General features: G+C 39.8%; 2 protein-coding genes across 5 annotated transcripts in view; both read right to left on the bottom strand.

Annotated features, from left to right (window-relative positions):
* tssc4 (tumor suppressing subtransferable candidate 4) overlaps nucleotides 1-5916 on the bottom strand; it is a 96052-nt gene extending 90136 nt beyond the window's left edge. The window contains exons 1-4 of one of the 4 annotated variants that reach the window (XM_078289592.1): nucleotides 5877-5916; nucleotides 4022-4130; nucleotides 3699-3754; nucleotides 1099-2734 (exon numbers count right to left, since the gene is read on the bottom strand). In XM_078289592.1, coding sequence (XP_078145718.1) covers nucleotides 1583-2698 — 1116 coding nt within the window. In that variant the 5' untranslated portion in view covers nucleotides 2699-2734; nucleotides 3699-3754; nucleotides 4022-4130; nucleotides 5877-5916 and the 3' untranslated portion in view covers nucleotides 1099-1582. Of the gene's footprint in view, nucleotides 1-1098; nucleotides 2735-3698; nucleotides 3755-3967; nucleotides 4338-5876 lie in introns of those variants that run through there. The other 3 variants (XR_013507300.1, XM_078289633.1, XM_078289605.1) reach the window with 3 other exon arrangements.
* Nucleotides 5917-7224: 1308 nt separating this feature from the next.
* LOC139911560 (alanine aminotransferase 2-like) overlaps nucleotides 7225-18574 on the bottom strand; it is a 37166-nt gene continuing 25816 nt past the window's right edge. The window contains exons 7-12 of the mRNA XM_078283701.1: nucleotides 17138-17274; nucleotides 15969-16143; nucleotides 13499-13654; nucleotides 10929-11041; nucleotides 8446-9271; nucleotides 7225-8356 (exon numbers count right to left, since the gene is read on the bottom strand). Of these exons, the coding sequence (XP_078139827.1) occupies nucleotides 9127-9271; nucleotides 10929-11041; nucleotides 13499-13654; nucleotides 15969-16143; nucleotides 17138-17274 (726 nt within the window). The 3' untranslated portion in view covers nucleotides 7225-8356; nucleotides 8446-9126. The remainder of the gene's footprint in view (nucleotides 8357-8445; nucleotides 9272-10928; nucleotides 11042-13498; nucleotides 13655-15968; nucleotides 16144-17137; nucleotides 17275-18574) is intronic.

The following is an 18574-nucleotide window of genomic DNA, read 5'->3' as shown; positions in this document are numbered from 1 at the left end:
TGAAAGCAGAAAACTGAATAACTGTAACTATACTGTGTTCCAGAACTCAACCACCCTGTGACTTATGGTTTGCAGCAAGTCATAGGAATGGACCTACAAAGGGGGAAGGCTTAACTGAGGTCAAATAATCAAATAATCTCATTATCCTTATATTTCGGGACTGTGCTGTCCTAATAGCACTTTGTGGAGAAAAAATAACATGGAAACAAACCTTGAAACCCTGATATTAGAAACACTAAGCTATCTTGAAAAGTATTTCAGTATCTTAGTGCAAATACTCTCTCCAGAAGTATCTTGATACAAATTCTATTATTTGTCTACAAAATATGGAAACATGGAAAACTCTAACGCCATCACCAAGAAGCAATCTTCTGGAAATCATCCTAAAGTTTAAGAAAATCATCACTGAAAAAGTCAAGATTTCCATGCAGTTTGTTTCTATCTTTATTCATATACAGAGTACAGAATAAGTATCTCATTTTCCCATTGGATCATTAAAGTATCATCTCATCATGTTAGGTAGGTGAGGTGAGCATGAGTGTGTAGAGACTCTAGTACAGTGATTCTCAACCTTTTTCAAATCAAGGACCCTTAATTTAGTCCACATTCGATGAGATTTTGTTTCTCAGACCCAAATCTGAGAATATTTTTTCTTATCTGTATTGTAGGTAGAGAGATAACAGAGAAACTATGATCAAAACAGTCATTCTTCTACATTCTCTAATTGTGTTAACTTCTTGTAAACGAAATAATGCTGAAGTTTAACAATTCATCAATTTGCTGGGGACCCCCTGGGACCCTCTCAAGGACCCCTGGTGGTCCCCGGACCCCACGTTGAGAACCACTGCACTAATGTATATAAGTGGGGCTGTAGTAAAGCAAAGCTCCTTTCTTTAGGCAGGTCTATATACTCTATCAATGTTTTACAAAGACTACCCACCACTTCCAAAACTGTCTTCCTATATACTACTGTAAATAGCAAGCCAAGAGAAAAGAGTTTTCCCACTTGTCATCCTGATCTGCAGCTCCATAAAGGATGAACTGGAAAAAGTAACTGTGACAGAACTTTCTGATCAATACTGATAGCACAACTACAAATTGAAGCAAATTCAGCCATCCATTTATTGTCAATGGAGCAGCTACAGCAGGACATTAATGTGACATTTGAGATCTGAGGCTTGGCTATCTAGCTTTGGAAATGAGTTGGTCATGTTTGCAAAGGAAGAGCTTCATTGCAAAATGGGATATCAACCGTGATTTATGGGACAAAAGTAAACCATATTATGGGTGACTATTAAATTTAGGAGTCATATAGGAGTCATATGAAGACACCTGCTTCTAAAATAGTTACATTCAGGACAGAATCATCTGTTTTAAAAAATATTGACTGAATGAATTTCAGGTTGCAGCATTTTCCAAAATGGATATACAGTATATAGCATTTGACTGGAGAGCAATACGTTTTATAAGTAACGTCAATTCTTCTGTTGTCATTTACAAGTGCCACCACACAGTGTGAGTGAGACAGAGTGTGTCTGTATCAGTCACATCACAAGCTGCCTGGCACATTTCCTTGATGTCCTCAGTTGTCGTCCTGCTGTGTGCTCTTCCTGTAGTTCTTGCGGTTCGTCTTCCTGAAGGAGACGAAGCCAGGGCTGGCCTGACGGCTCTTCTTCTGCTGCTCCTCCTGCTCCTCCTGCTCCTCCTCCTCCTCCTCCGCCTCCTCCACACCTTCTCCTTGTTGCCCCCACTTCCTTTTCCTCTCCCCAGCCCCTGGAGGCCTGACGGCTGCCCTCATTTCCTCATCCTCCTGGTCTAGGTGACTTATTCCCTTACCTCTCTCCTTGGCCTTTTCCGTCCTTTTCTCTTTAAACTCACTCGTTCTCCGAGCCATGGCCCTCCCCCCCTCCACCCCTTCCTCCTCCTCCTCCTCCTCTTCCTCCAGGTGAGTGAGACTCATCCCCCGCTCCTTGCCTCCAGCAGCCTTCGGCTCATCAACGGGATGTTCCCTCCCTGACCGGCCGGGTCTGGAGAAGATAATTTTCTGCTGGGAGCTGCAGGTGTTTTGACCCTGGTCGAGGTGAGGGCTTACGGGCTCCTGCTGCTGTTTCCTCTGCTGCAGGCTGGTGAGGAACTGCTGGGCCACCATGCTGTTTTGGCGGTCGCTGGTCTCGGCTACATCCTCCAGGTTGTAGTAGGTCCAGCGCTCAGGGTGCGCCATGTAATCCGGCACTCCTCTTCTCCCCGCTGGTCCGGAGCTGCTAGGGGGAGGCCGGCCTCTCTTGCTGCTGGTAAGCGGACGTGGAGGTGGAGGTGGAGGTGGAGGCGCAGGCCGAGCGAACACCCCATCTATAACGTTGTCCTGGCCCAGCGCTGAAGAGGCGAGCTTGGCAACGCTATCTAGGCACTCAAAGATACTGTGGCTGCGGCTTGAGAAACCAGAGCTCCCCCCCTTCAGGCTGAAGGAGCTCTGGGCTCTCCATCCAGCTGCAGGAGCAGCACCGCCGATTTGAACCTCTCCATCTCCATCATCATCATCATCTGAGGAACTCAAGTCTTTTAATTCTGTGTGAAAGGGCACACTGGTGGGTTCTTCTTCAGGCTCAGAGTCATCACTCAGTGAGAGGTTGCCTGGTAGAGTGACGTCATCACTGGCGGACGTCTTGTCATGGCCACTGCCATTTTCCTGATCACACATGTTCTCATGAAGACTAGGCTAGGCTAGATCAAGAGCCTGGAGATGGTAACAGAAGATGTGTGTTGGTTGACAAACAGCAGCTTAGAATAGGCCCTTTTCACAAACATGGCTGCCGTACTTCTGCAGGGTATAGATCAGTTCTCACCATTGCCGGCAATGTTAAAAAGGGAACGTTCTGTCGCCCATAACTCTGTCTGTGATCACTTATTTTGTGTTTCAACATAATGTACAACACAATACAGGTGTTGTCACTGACAGATCTTTCTGTTTCTGTTGTCAGACGATGCACCACTATAAAAAAAAAGTGATTTGATCGAGGGTCACAAAATGCTAACAGTACAGAAATTACCGTTAGCCAGTTAGCATTTTGTGACCCTCGATCACAGTGACTTGCGCAGTCGTCTGACAACAGAAACAGAAAGATCTGTCAGTGACAAAACCTGTATTGTGTTATAAACTATGTTGAAACACAAAATAAGTGATCACAGACAGTTATGGGCGACAGAAAGTTGGCTTTTTAACATTGCTGCCAATGGTGAGAACCGAGCTGTACCCTGCCGAAGTACGGCAGCCATGTTTGTGAAAGGGCCTAAAGGACAGATGGGACTTTCAGCCTCTGATATTTGACAAAGCTAAACAAAGTCATGCACGGAAATCAACAAACGATGTCAAACTGTTTTAACAAGCAGCTAGCTGTAACTGTGTGTCCAACCTGTGAGCAACATGATCAACAAGTCAAAGGAAGTCATTCGTTTCCTATAGAGCCGAGCGACCAGGGAAACTCGGCTGATGGGTGGATGGTCAACAAGCTTTTCGGCCGAGAAAAGTTGGCCACAGCTTTCACGGTTATCGGCCATGAACAGTTAATTGGGTTTCTGCAACCCATCGACCAAGTTGATCACAGTGTGAACGCACAGCGAGAGTATATCTCTAGATTATACAGATGGTTGATGTAGAGCGCTTTATATCTTTTCCCCACCATAACACAGACAATACTAACCTGGCAGGACTGCAGCTTCACTGTTATCACTACCTGTAAAGATCACCGTCAAAACCCTGCAAAATCACATACAGACACAAAAATCAAGGCACATGACAGGTTCAACCGAAATTATGTATTTATCTGTTCCATTTATTTGCATTACATTCTATTCTTATATTCTTATACACACCTATATTACATATAGGCCTATACAGAAATTATGTGAATCTAATGGTAGGTTTACGAACATGTGTGAAATATTACTGTGTTTTATGAAGTGTGCCTACCATGTTTTTTATATTTCTGGTATAGTGTCCATATTGTGTGAGAGGGTATCTTACTGGGCTTGTAGACTCACAGGTTCTCTATAAAGCTTGGGAGGATGTTGTTTGGTTCAAACATGATGACCTCCCGACACACTGGCATTGTGTTATCATCCAATCTGAAACACTGGAGATTTAAAGCCAAGATCCTCCATGTTAAAATATTAGAAAAAGCACCATTACAAATCTTGGTTCATTTAACCTTGGGACACACTGCCAGGTAAGACTAGAGAGTATTAAACTGCTGATTTCCAAAGAGCCAGAAGTGTTTGTCCTGCCCCAAATCTGTGGTAACATAGGGTCCGGTTACACTTCAATCACTTTTATCATCCAATCACATCAGCACACATTATGTGAAGGTCTGGAACCAGACCTTTCTCACATTGCCATCAGATCTTCAAAACCAGATATTGAAGTGGTTCAGATGTCGTGATTTGAATTCAAAGTAGTCTGGGCACGATCGGGCCATAATGACCATACAAGCATTGCAAATAGATGGAGAGGGAGAGCAGAAAAATTCAGATGCAGATGAAAGAGTAAAATCTCCTCTTTAGAGTCAGATTCAAAAATCATATTGAAAGTGTAACCATATTCCACAATTATGTACAGCTCCATTAAGAATGAAGGAGTTTTGGGCAAATGAATAACTTTATAGAACTCATATATTTGAGTTGCTAGAGTTTTTGCTAGAGTCCACAATGTTAAGGCAGCTGTAGGCTGTACTTCTTGTTGACATCACAGTCTTGGTTCTCTGGTTTCTACTAATTTAGGATGGAGTTGTTAATTTTTAATGTAACTGTTGACTGTCAACATAGTGTTAATTCTTAAATTGAGTGACACAGTTAGTTTCCAATTTGCAGCTTCTTGTTCCCGAGTTTCTAACCTTGTATCAGTCCACACCACACCTCCATAGAATAATGTTTTTTATCATGATTCAGTTAAATCTTGTGATATAGGCTATCAATAACCATGATATTGGTAGATGCACACAATAATCTTGCCAGTGTTTTTAGTCCAGAATTATTGAGTTTAATCGTTTCGGCCACTGATGCAACAACCCATGTAAAAATACAAGCGTATATTTGTAAAACAAATTGTGCCCTGAAATATTTAACTTGGGATATGAGGTCACACACAGTTGCAACTGTGAGCACAACAATATGGCACATGTTTGACAAAGTCTTGATGAGTGAATTAGAGTCCAGGTCTATTGCCCAGCCTCTTTCCCTATTTGAGCAATATCTTTTGAGCCCAAAGAGTTGCAGTTTGTCTGGATTGCCTGATTTGATACAGAAAATCTTATTGGGCCAGGCTGCAACCATTGCTATCTAACAGTGCTTGAGATCTGCTCTGAAAACACTGATAAGATTATGGTGACCACGTGTGTCATAGTTATTGATATACAGTCAACAATGTTAAAATATGTTAGTCTACATAGGTGAAGAGAAAATGTGTCTTTACTAGGTATGTAGCCTACACGTTATTGTAATTTATTGTCCATTTAGACAAGGCAATTGACAACTGTCTTGATGCATTTCCCTCTTAAGACACACGCGCGCGCGCGCTAGCTAGCTAAATGGCGAGCTTCTGGAAGTAGCTTGTTGTGTCAGATAGGCTATATCTCACTCCAGAATAAAGTGATGGCCACTGATATGAACAATGTAAACTGTAAATGCCAATTTTCCCGATACAGGCGCTACATGTAAAGCTGGTTTTATCCTCACAAAGCCTGCATGTAAGACGGGTTTGTTCTGTTGAGAATGACTAGTTAGCATGCTAGTGCTAATACATTGATTGAAGCTGCATATCAATTAAACCACAACTCACAGCCGACAGGCTAAACTGTTATTTGACATTCTGGATCCTGCCATACATTTAATTGTTTAAAAAATATTAAATTGCCATGTACTTGCCAGTAGCGATATTACGTCTGATACCCGGGATATGCACAAAAATCGCTAGGCAGTCTCCCAGCAGCGTGAACCTCACTTCCGGTAGAATTTTGTTCGCAGCCTTCAAAATAAAAGTCCCGGTGTTTTAACGAAATGGTATTTCCCTTGTTGATAATAAATAAAAACATGTTAATCACAGAACTGTAAAAATGTCACAACACCGCCTCCAAAAAACTGTGAAGATAGTGACAAACATTGTGGATAAAAGAAGGGCGACACTCTGCTTACGCCAATGCAGATGTGCGAGTGACGTATAAACTGCATTAATTCACACAGAAAGAGGGGGAAAAAGCACTATTTCGACTTTTAACTAGTGTGGCTGGAAAAACTACAAATTCTGATCCCTTGAAATGAGGGTGAAATTGAATCAGCAGGATTAGAGGAATACCTGATTTAACATCACTGACTGGAGTGTCGCCAGAAGTGCAACATGCTTTAAATTTTCAACCCACAGAGCAGTGCAGCAGCAATTTTCTGCCCCATGTGATTTTGTATTAATTTATTCTTTAAAGGAGAGCACTATAAAGTTCTATAAAGTGATTAGCACTTTCAATTATAGGCTGCAATATCACAATACTTCTCCCTTTAGTTATTTTCTCCTCAACAAAACTACAATAGGAGTTTGATTCAGTAGATTAAACATCAGCTCTTATGTGGAAGATTGTGGGTTCAAATCCATGCTTGTCTTTCCCAAAGTCAGAACTGCCAAGAACAAGGGTCATATTTTTCAACAGAAAGTTTGGCCATTGTGAATAATGCAATGAACAATATGGTTGCAATTAAATTATAGAGTTGGCAAAAGGCACAGGATGACACAAAATTAGCCATAACTAATGTCTCATAACTGTCTGTCTACCTTCTGTCATGTTGTGTATCTCTATCTTTTCAAAGTGTGCTTGGACCCCTCAATTGCTGCTTGCGGCTATATTTATTAGTGTTGTTGGTGTGTCTGCTTGTTATGGCCACTTACCATGTAGGTTGTATCCCTTTTTTCTTAAGGTAATTCTTTCTGTTTGTCTATTTCTATCTCTTTTTTTAATATTTTATTTAATCTCTTTTGTGCCTGAAAGATGTAATTTAAATACTTTTATTATAGGTAGCCATTTTTAACAACTGTCAGGGACTAATGATGAAAATGAACTATCCTAGGCTACACTAATGTAAATTGATGTGTACTGTCCCTGTCAAATAAACCAATAAATAAAATAACCAATAACACTATTTCTCCAGAGGGTTTGCGTCTGAAATCACTACACAACTCTGTAAATGGATGCCTACATTTTTAATGTACAAAAGATGACAGCAGCCATATCAACAAAGGCAAATCTGGAATTCACATTTCCAAAATGAAGTTTACAAAGACAGCATACAAAAGATGAACACAGACAACAAACTTTATGTAAACAGTCTTACTTCTGGGCAAATGTATCACAAAGTAGTGTTTAAGTATTAAACTTCTCATTTTGCTAGTGGATTAATGGCTAATATACAAGTAACAGACGAGGTGTGCAGTGTAAGCAGTTAAGCAGCTTGTTCAAACAGGCGTTTTGGAGTCACAGCCTATGTTTAGAATATGGGAATTCTATTCAATGGTTGGAGTAAATTATTTTAGTACAAAGACTATCTTTCAGAAAACGGGCCATTTTCACCACTTTATTATCAGCAGTGGGCCTATGGACCTACATGTATACAAAAATAGATATGCACAAGACAATTTGATATGAGTTAGTCTTAACTACCTGCTTGATGCATTAGTTGAACAATTCATGTGATGAGAATTAACTACAGGGCTGTGTTCCAACTAGTAATGAACTCTAGTCACTGAAAAAAACCTAAAAAAAAAAACAGCAAACCTTAGAGAAAAAGTATTCAGTTGCTTAAGGTGTGGTTTTTGGTTATTTTTTATAATTGCTTTGCACTTTAAACTTGATGAGGTTCACTCCATGGGGACAAACAAGCAAAATGAAGCACGCTGAAAGAATACGGAACTATACTTCAACAAGCTTGAGAAAAATTGGCCATGGTTGAGCTTTTCCTTGCCATTGGCTGTCAACAGCCAATCAGATTTCCTTGTTTCCTTACCGATGTGATTTTGTTTCATGAACAACAGTTCTGTCTGGCCAGTGCTAAATGGACGAGAATCTGATTACAGACTTTCAAAGCTTCCAAGTTCTCTACAGTATTTATTTGAAAAATACAGGAATAAGTGTCTCAAAAAGGATGCTTGAAGAATGGTTGCATCGATCGTTGGGGTCTATGTGAAGTTCTTCAGTAAATTTACAGATTTTTTTTCTGTTTATTTTCAATTAATGCTACCCAATTAGCACTTGCTAGCTAGCCATCGTCACTCATCAACGCAATGTAAAGTTATGACAGGCAATTCAAAGAAGAAAAATACAAGCTTTGCCTGTTGAAAACTTTGTAGCTGCACAAGACCACTACATAGACACAAGTGGAGCCTCTGGCCCCGCCCACAATCAGTCAGAATACAGCAACACGTCAACCAAGTTGCTCGCAGTGTGAATGCACGCTGATTGGTGGAAAGTAACGTTCATGACAAGGACATACACTTATCAAATAGACAAGTTACTGTATGTTGCAAACATTATGTTTAACAGTCCTGATCCTTCATCCAATAGGTGTATAATAAAATGTTTGAGGAAATGAGCTGATGTGTGTAGAAGTCGATAGCCTATCATGGAAAATGCTGGATACAGAGGGGAGGGAGAGAGCGGATGGTTGAATGCAAGATACTCAGTGGCCTCATACAGATAAATGCACACAAAAAAAATAATACAAGCCATAGAAAACAGATAAATGACAGCATATAGTAACTCACTGGAAAAGGAAAAGGAAGGAAAAGAGAAATATGTGCGCTCCATGACAAAAGCGGGCTATCGACTGTCATTCATCTGTGCTCCAAAGCGATATATTGTCTTGTTGTAGATCCAGGGCTTTGAGTAGACAGCCATATCTCTGCCCAATCACATGCAGAAACCTTTGTCCCTTCAAATTTAAATCTGACAGAAAGGCACAATGTTTCTGTAACACAAGTCCTGAAAAACCAGAGCAAACTTAAAGCAATCTTAGGTTTATACTTCAATTCATAAAACTGTAAGCTGTTTTTTTTTAAATCTGTAAGTGTGTTAAACCATGGGCAACAACTTCGTTCTAGGTTTCTCTGTGCTGATTTTCCTGGGTGGTTCTTCTGGTCTGAGGTTCCTGTGGCGAATACTCCTTGAGGAATTTGAGGTGGAAATCTCTCACCTTCTCCAGGAGGACTTTCAGCTTCTCTGTGCTTGGCAGGATGGTCATCCTGGGGAGAGAAACACATACAGGTTATATGTTCTCATCTCAAGTGTTCATCGCACCCTTCTCCAAGCTAACAGAGAGAGACTGGGCTTGCAAAAAATGTTTCTACGTTCACTTTACAGATATAGATAACATATGTATAGATTGTGCAGATTTGGATATTTGCATTATTCGCTGCTCAAAACTCCAGACGGAGAAACCCAGATGGAAACCATATGTAGAGAGAAATTATAATATGCAAAAGATACATGTGATTGTACAGATAGAAACCATTGTTTGAATGTAGGTCACTACTGTCATTCATTCTGCCCTGATCCAATCCAAGTGATCCTGACCGACTGAATTCTATTCATCTAGAGGCATGGGAATAACAACACCACAAATACTCCTGGTTGTTTCCAGGTTTAAAGGTGAGATGAAACGGCATTTCGAGAGTATCTAACTTCCGTATCGTGACGTATTTCCGAGTGAAACAGGAAAGACAGGCGGGACATAACGTTGGGAGGAATTTGATTTGAACGTTGAAAAGTGGGCGTGTCATAACACCCGAAGACACACCGAAGTACCGTGCTGTTGCTAGCTAGCTAACTAATGAATCTTAGCCTCTTAGCTCTGTGCGCTAAAAGTTGAAGATTGATTGATGGGTGGATGTCATGATATTATTGGTTGAAATTAGTTACGGGCATGCTTACGTAAGCACACGGCATATTTTGTTTTACAGGAAGAAAACATGATTGAATTTTGATATAAGAATACAATGAAATTGATTTTTGGTATTTTTTTTGGCATATATTGTTAAATAGGTGCACAGTATGACCGGGGATGTGATCTAAAAGGGTTAAAAAGGCATTTTTCATTTCATCTCGTCTTTAAGGAGGAGGCCAAGATAGAAGACAACTCACTGCCCTATAACGACAGAAGGGTTCCATAAATAAATGTCCAATAAATTAACCCCTAGGGCTGGGCATCGTTAGGATGTTACCGATTCCGGTGCCATTTTGATCCTTCTTATTCATACGATTCTTTATCAATTCCTGCTGTACAAATTGTCAGAGTTAAAAGATTACATACAGCGTCAGTGGACTTTGTTATATTACTCAAGAAAGACAATGTTGTGCAGAGTTACTTTTGTCTCAGAATCAGAAAACTTAGATAATGCTTTTTTGGAGTAATTTTATGGTAATTTCTTTGGCAAGTACGAAATCATGAGAGCTTCTTTATTTGAAACAAACCATGAAACTATGTCTGAAGTCATGATTGGATACTGTGGCCCAGATTCATAACACTCAGCAGTAACAGCTTTGCGCCACGCAAATTTATGAGCTTATTTTTTTACTTATTTTGAGCTCATTCCCACAAATTCTGCAGCATTGTCTGCCAGAGTCACATTTCTGTGGCGCTATTGTCCGTGGAAATATTCTTAGTATTAAAACCTATATTCATACAGTATTTGAATTCATCATTTAACTTGCTGCCTGGTTAGATGAGGCGGTATTTTTTCTTGATGTGCAGAGGCTGTTAGTGCTAAAAGAGCGTAAACGGTAAATTGAGTAGGATGTATGCTCCCGCCGCGGTATCAGCCACTGCCGCCACGGTGACCCTGGCAGTACGTTTTATGAATACACCCTTGTGTGTGGTAGAAGGAAGTGAACAGGTCTAACCTAAAATGGTAGGTTCCCTCCCTCTGACCAAAGCCACTTCCTGGAACGACACAGATCCCGGTTTCCTCCAGCAGCCTCAGACAGTACAGCATGTCAGGAGCGATAGACAGGGACTGGAGAGACAGGCAGACAGACAGGAACGAGAAGATGTAATTAGCTGAGGAAACAGTAACTGACATTTGGTTGATCTTCACCTCATACCCTGCCTTTTTACTCCACAATGTGCTTCTATTCTGTTTATGATTACAAATAATTATATTGCATTTTATTGCTTTAAAGTGCTGTGCTTCCTCTTATTTATTGCCTGATGCCATTTCATAGTGCATCCTTCAGCTTTCTCCTTCTTACCTCCCTGTCTTTTCTTATTGTGTTTTATTACCCATTTTATTTGTAGTGTTGTTTCTCACAATGAAATTGGGGGTCGGGACAAGGGACCCTTGTTTGTTTGTCCCTACTAGGGATGCATCGGCCCACAATCGAAATCGGCCGATATTCACTCTAAATATGAGAGCAGAAAATTGTGATATTTCTTTCTAAAGGCCAATAAGGAGAACCGATCGATGACGCCAACCCTAACCAACCAAAATAATACAATTTATAATAGCCCTATGCTAAGCCTATTTCTGGAAAAAAAAATCAAGGACTGTCTTAAGGGAATAGTTCACCCAAAAATGAACATCTGGTCATTATCTGTTCACCCTCATGCCAGTGTCAACATCGATGAAGTTTGCATATCCACATAATACACAGTAAGTTAGCTAATGCAGCTCCGTGCAAGCCTTCTGCTGGGGCTTTATTCTTTAGAGTTCCAAAATGGGCAAAAAAGACCATACAATTACTCCAAACAGTTTGTGCAGTATAATCCTAGTGTTCTGAAGCCAAATGATTGCATTGTGGGTCCAAAAGTCCAATATTCACCTTATTATCGCCTCGATTTTCCGCACTTGTTCTGCACCGCGCCAACCGGTACTACAGTAGCAGCAAGCCGATGCTGCCTTCAAATTCTGTCACAAATACTGAAATTTCGAGCACGTACGCGTTGGCTACAAGTTAGCCTATTTATGAATGTCAAACTTGGAAGTACGAGCTTATGAGCAGCACATGAAGGCAGCAAGACTCCAGATGGCTGTAGGGCAACCAGAGTTCTGTGAGTGGGAGAAATGTTGGAGATAATGAGGTAAATATTGGACTTTTGGACCCCCAGTGCAATCGTTTGGACTCAGAACAATTGGATTATGCTGCAGGAGCTGCATGTGTAATTTCATAGTTAGTTTATAGTAGTAATTTTGGGTGAATTATTCCTACAATAGCCTATCAAGCCTTAATAATTGGTTCGCAAAAATATGAACATTCTGTGTGGATAGCGAGATTGCGGAGATGTTGTCAATTCGCCATTCGTTTTTGCTTCTAGGACTTCATATTTTTTTTAGACTACCTTCATGGCAATAAAAGTAGACTAGTTATAGCATGGGCTCTTAGACTAAATCAGGAGATTGCGATATCTGCCAAGAGCAAACCTGCGGGGCGCGAATGGTGCGGCCATGCCGAGTTTGCACTTGATTTGAAACAAACTTTAAATACAAAAACTTTTAAATATTTTGTTGCCTATTTATTGGGCAATTAGCCTACAGATGAAAATTTGTCTCCGGTAAGCTGAAACAGCAATTCAATCAATGCATAACCTTTTTTTCTTCATAGGCTACAGATAATTTAGAAACCACAAAGATAATAATCAACAATCAGGCTCTTTATCAACATTTCTGTTCTATTCAATAAAATGGAATAGAATACACACACACACACACACACACACACACACACACACACACACACAGGGAAAGAAAATGCTATCGGCAGGGTATCGGCATATAAGGCTGGCAGAATATCGGATATCAGTATCTCCAAAAATCCAGATCAGTGCATCCCTAGTTCCTTATTTAATTTGTTTAATTTGTTTGTTCCATGTAATATCACACCATTGATCAGATGTTGATTAAACTGTCTCTTGAGGTGACTTTATTCCTCAAAGCCTGTTTAAGACCTTGTAAATTTGGATTTATTTTTGAGTGTCCTGAGTTAGTGACTAGTTCAATGTAAAACAAGCACAGATCCTGTACAGACCCACGGCGCGTGTTCAATTCTATGCATCGAAGCACTGCAACACGGTTAAATTACCTAATTCCACTAACGTTACTTACCACAACATGACATCACCATTTGTAGGGCAGCAAAAACAAGTTACTGTCTGCGAATCCCCGTTACTAACTGTGGAATGATAAGTTTCACTTTTGTTTTCACACCGGGAGACCCTGTGGATTGAGTTCAATGCTGCTGGTCTGCTGTCTGTACATCTCCAAACTACAGACATGACATCAGGCGCATTAGAGATCGATTTAGACTTTTGATTTTGTGCCTCTGTATGGGAAACACTGCACCTCACAGTCAAAAACGCCCTCTAGAGGCCATCTGACAAAGCGCTGTCATCTCACTAAGCGTTACTTGACTGACTGACTGACTGCCTGACTGCCTGAGCTGAAATGTTTAGATTTAAAGTGACCGCTCTGACAGACCTGGGCTTCCTGGATTGCTCTGGGTGGGATGAAGATCTGAGGGAAGGCATACATGGCTCCTTGTACCGGGTTGCACTTGATCCCAGGCACCGAATTGAGGATCTGCTCCGTCATCTTGGCCTTCTCAGCCAGGGCGTCTAGTACCAAGCTCTTCTCCTGGGTGCCAACATAACACACAAATACAATACAGTGTTGGAAAAAAGTCAAGAACACTCGTGACAGAACCATGTCGCAGTAATCACAATTCTCATTTAAGATACAATCTGCAATTTATTTGAACAACTATATTTTGTGTATATTCTCATGTTTCTGAAGAGTTAAAGTTAAGATGGAAAATACAGAATTTTTAAACACCACTGTCATAAGTGGTAGATGATGCTTGTTTATGGCAAGTACATTTTTTGCATCAATTTGCATAGCCCAGAGGTGGGGACTCGAGTCACATGACTTGGCTCAGACTGTCACAGTTTTAATTGCTTGAGACTTGACTTGATGCATGAAGAGAAGACTTGAGACTTGACTTTCTAAAGTTTCTAAAGTCTTGACAAAAGGTCTTGTGTTTGTATAAATTACTTCCATTGAAAGTGATGAGATTTGTTCTACCAGACGACTGAATTTAAATTTTATTCTGAATTTGCATGGAATTATTTCATTTATTGAAGTTGAAACTCATGATGCTATATACTAAATTGGTTAATCATATATACTGAAGTTGTTTAATCAATATTACAATGTCACTTACTTTTATCAGAGAAAATGATAAAACTGGTTTTCAGTGTTCCCCAGAGGTAAAACATCTCACTCCCTTAGGACCACACTGCCACCTAGTGTCCATTTATATCTACACCTTTTTATAAATATGGTTAACATGCACAGTTTATTTCATTATTTTCTCTATATTAATTACTCAACTTGTTGCATTGTTGAACAGTAATTCAAGTGGATTATAAAGGTTATAGATGTAGGCTATTCTGCTGAAGAATGTAGTTGTTAGCCAAAGATTAGATGTTTTTATTCTATATTCATGTAATTAATGTTTTATGTAATCCATAAGTGCTTGTTTACAAGTTTTATGATATCCACCGATCAACAACAGTAATTGGGCAAGTATGTGAAATACAAGTGCGTTATTCTTTATCATTATATAGTAATACTTATCACTACATAGTAACAAAAGTAAGATAGAAAAGAGATACCATTTCCCCTGTGTCTCTCTCTGATCTAGGGTGGATCACTTCTCCAAACAAAGAAATTAATTAGTAAACAAGGTGTGACCTGAAAACCCTGGGTTAGGGTCTTCTTGCACCTCCAAACCATGTCTTGAAATTCTAAACTATAAAGTTCTTTGCCCTTTTGCAATATACCAAAGCTAAGAACACCAATGCTAAAACACCAAGACCAGCAACAAGCCAAGACCTTAGCCAAGCTGAAAAGAGCTGAAATTCAAATCTTGACATTTTTGCATTCTTTGCCATTCATTACTAACGAAATTGAAATTGCAATTACTATTCTGCCTTATTGCAAACCGCTTTGCATGTTGAAGTCTGAGCCTCACTTTTAAATAATTGACTGAAAAGTATTATTGGAGGGCCCGCAAAGATTGTTTGCAAAACTATTCAAGAATGAGTTTATTTTAGTCTGTTAATTAAAAAGAATACTTTCCATCCTGCATGCGAGGTCGTGTGTCGACAGCTGGGAAAGCCAGCATTTGCCAGACTTGCTGATCTTCGGAAGACCAGGTTCTACATGTACAAACATCCTAACTCTGGTTTCTCTGGTTTCATTGACCCCAAACGTACATAACTCCATTTACTGTTGCCAATTAATATCCCTAATTTTCATTTCATTATTCAGCACACAAGTTCAGTATTTAATTCTGGTTTTGTCATCATTTGCTCATTTGTCCCATATTTCATTAATCTCATTGATAATATTATTTTGTCTAGTAGGTAGTTGAATAATCATTGCCACTTATTGCTAAGTTGTTGTTCTGCGTTTCTTTAGAATGGGAAAAAATACAAACACAAAAAAAATAAAATAAATAAATAAAAAATAAAAAATAACAAAACAGATGTATCCACCTGATACAGACGTATCCAAAAGGACTGGAAGCTGTAATATCAATGGTGCTTCTACATAGTATTGACTCAGAGGATTGAATTCTTATTTAAATGAGATATTTCTGCATTTAATTTTCAATAAATTCCTAAAAAGTTTTCACTTCATTATGGGTTAGTTTGGGTGTTGACCAAAAAAAATCTCAGTTTAATCCAGTCTTCTTGTATTCAATCTGCAACTCCACAAAATGCAGAAAAAGTCAAGACGGTTGAATACTTTTTGGCATCAACTAACAGGATTTCTGGGTATTGAAGTCCTCAAAATTCAAATAATTGCGGCCATTTGGGGATGCCAATATGCAATGTCTTCCTCGTACTCACAGAGATACACACATATACAAACACATACACACCTTGGCGAACTGTGCATAGGAGGGTTCATGCAATTTGGGAGGGTTCACAATGACGTCCATTGCGGCCTGTCCAGAGACGGGAGGGCAAAGGCGAACGGACAGCAGCTTGACCAGCTGGGCATTCACCTCTGGATCCATGTTCAACACCTCCATGTAGCCTCCACGGAAACCACACCTGAAAGTTTGATAAATTGATAATGTGATATGTTCAACATAGTTTGATCAATCTTTATCAAACTAAAGACAAATGATGTCTGGACTCTCAAGATCATATCTGCAAAGCCATGTTTAAATTGATTAATGTAGTGCACTAATACAGTTAAAATACTCTTTCTAAGGCTTGAAATATATGTTGGCCCTATTTTTTTGCGCTCCCTCCATTTCCACCTAGTGGACTCAGTAGCCTAGTGGTTAGTGAAAACCACTATTGCTACTTTTACTGTTTCTAATACTGGTAGTTCAAATACTACTACTGATAGAAGGCTTCTCGCCTTTCGCTGCAGACACTTGATTCTGCCTGTACTGTAGTACCGTGTTTATGGCGCCAGGGGGAGCGCTACTGACATTGTACCCTTAACATTGAAGGCTTGTATTCAGTCATTTCTTATAGTCACTGCCACCTAATTATTCTAAAGTTTTTCTAAAGTGATCCAGTCATTTGCTGTAGTCAAATATGACCATCCACAGTGTATTTCACTGTGTAACATACACACACATCTCTACTACTACTGCTACTACTGCTACCACTACTACTACTACTAGTGCTACTTCTGTTTCTAATACTGATAGTCCAAATATTACTACTACTGCTAATTGTATTACTTCTACTCCTGATATTACAACTGCTGCTTTTACTACAACCCATAATAGTACAACAACATTATTAGGCCTACCTATCCTTTCATGTATTGATAACGACAGGACTTTTGGCTTTCAAATAAATTGCATAAGATCCAAATACTCAAAATTTAAAGACATTTAATCTCTTTGTGATGAATTCAACTGTCTTCAACCTGTCTTGCTGAAGCAAGCAAAACATTTTCTTCAGAAAATGTAACCTTTTCTAGTTAACCTAACGAAGTGTGCGTATGTGTGTGTGTGAGAGAGACTGTGTGCAAATATGTGACGTGTGACTGTGTTTGAATATGTTGAGCTCAGTATATACTCACTCTCCAGTGTAGCCCTTGGAGGTAGAGTGAAAGGAGGCCAGCTCCACACTGTTGAAGTACTCAGGGCCCATCTCATACAGGATTTTCTTGAAGGAGTGGAACTGACAGTCTGGTGAGTACACATTGTCCTGGTAAACCTGAACAAATAAGAGGCTGGCTCAGTAAAAACTGGTATAACAAAATAAGAAGTTTATCAACTAAACTTGCAGTTAGTTGGAATTGGAGCCACTGGGAGTTTTAGTGGCTCCATGCATGGCCTGCTGAGGTGGCAACTGACTGAAGGCCCATTCGAACAAGATTGGTTTCTCCAGGGTATGAAAGGTAATAGTAATTATTACTTGAATTACTCTTAAATTTTAATTCTATCCAGGGCAACAATGTCAATGATTTCCTCCCTTGACCTCAGTGTTAATTTTGGACCCAACTACCTAGTATTTTTCATTGCACGATTTGGTTGTCCGTCACACTACTTCCCGAGTGCTGATGAGCTCTCCATTTCATTTTTCTCTGTTAAGGTGAAGACGGTCTGACAAGGAAGCATCTGAGGAACCCCACCTACACTCCTTCTGGGGAGCCAATAACCTGCATTCACACTGCGAGCAACACCAGAACTCCATTTATTTCCTATCAAGCTGAGCAACCAGGGAAACTCAGCCAATGATTGTACAAGCTTGTCAACAAGTTGGCCGTGGCTGAACTTTTCATGGTCATTGGCCGTCAACAGTCAATCAGATTCCTGTGTTTCCTTTGTTTCCCTACCAATGTGATTTTGCCTCATGAACAATAGTCAGGGTTCCTACACATTTTCAATTAAAAAATTCCATACTTTTTCCAGACCTTGATTTGTTTTGAAGATTTTGTCTGGTGTTCAATATGATTTACGCAGATAGACATCTTGCCCCTGCTAACTAGGTCATATCACTGTATAGATGAAGACTGTTCTTCACAGCGACAAATATCAGAATATGTGAGATGATTGGCAGGGTTCCTACACGGTTTCCATTTTAAAATTCCATATTTTTCCCAGACCCTATGTTCTTGACTGGATTTGTTTTTGGTCGGTATTTGATATAATGCATGCTGACAGCGGCTGGGTAATAAGAGCATCCCTCTATCTGAACATTATTCTTCATATCAACAAAAACTGTGGACTCAAAGTGGGTCTACAACAACATAAAAGCTATAATTATGTGTGTATCGGACCTGAACCGCAACATTTTTCATACTTTTCCAGACATTTTTTCAAATTCCCAAACTATTCAAGACCTGGAAATGATCAAATTCATTTTTAATACTTTTCCAGACTTTCCAGACCTGCGTAGGAACCCTGAATAGTTCCACCTGGCAAGTGCAAAAAGGGCAAGAAGGTGATTACAGCCATTCAAAGCTTCCCAGTACTCTACAACCTATATTTGAAAAGACTACAGGAATAAACGT

This window comes from Centroberyx gerrardi, chromosome 1 (genome assembly GCF_048128805.1).
Source record: "Centroberyx gerrardi isolate f3 chromosome 1, fCenGer3.hap1.cur.20231027, whole genome shotgun sequence".
Lineage (NCBI taxonomy): Eukaryota > Metazoa > Chordata > Actinopteri > Beryciformes > Berycidae > Centroberyx > Centroberyx gerrardi.
This window is presented reverse-complemented; position numbering and strand designations above follow the sequence as displayed.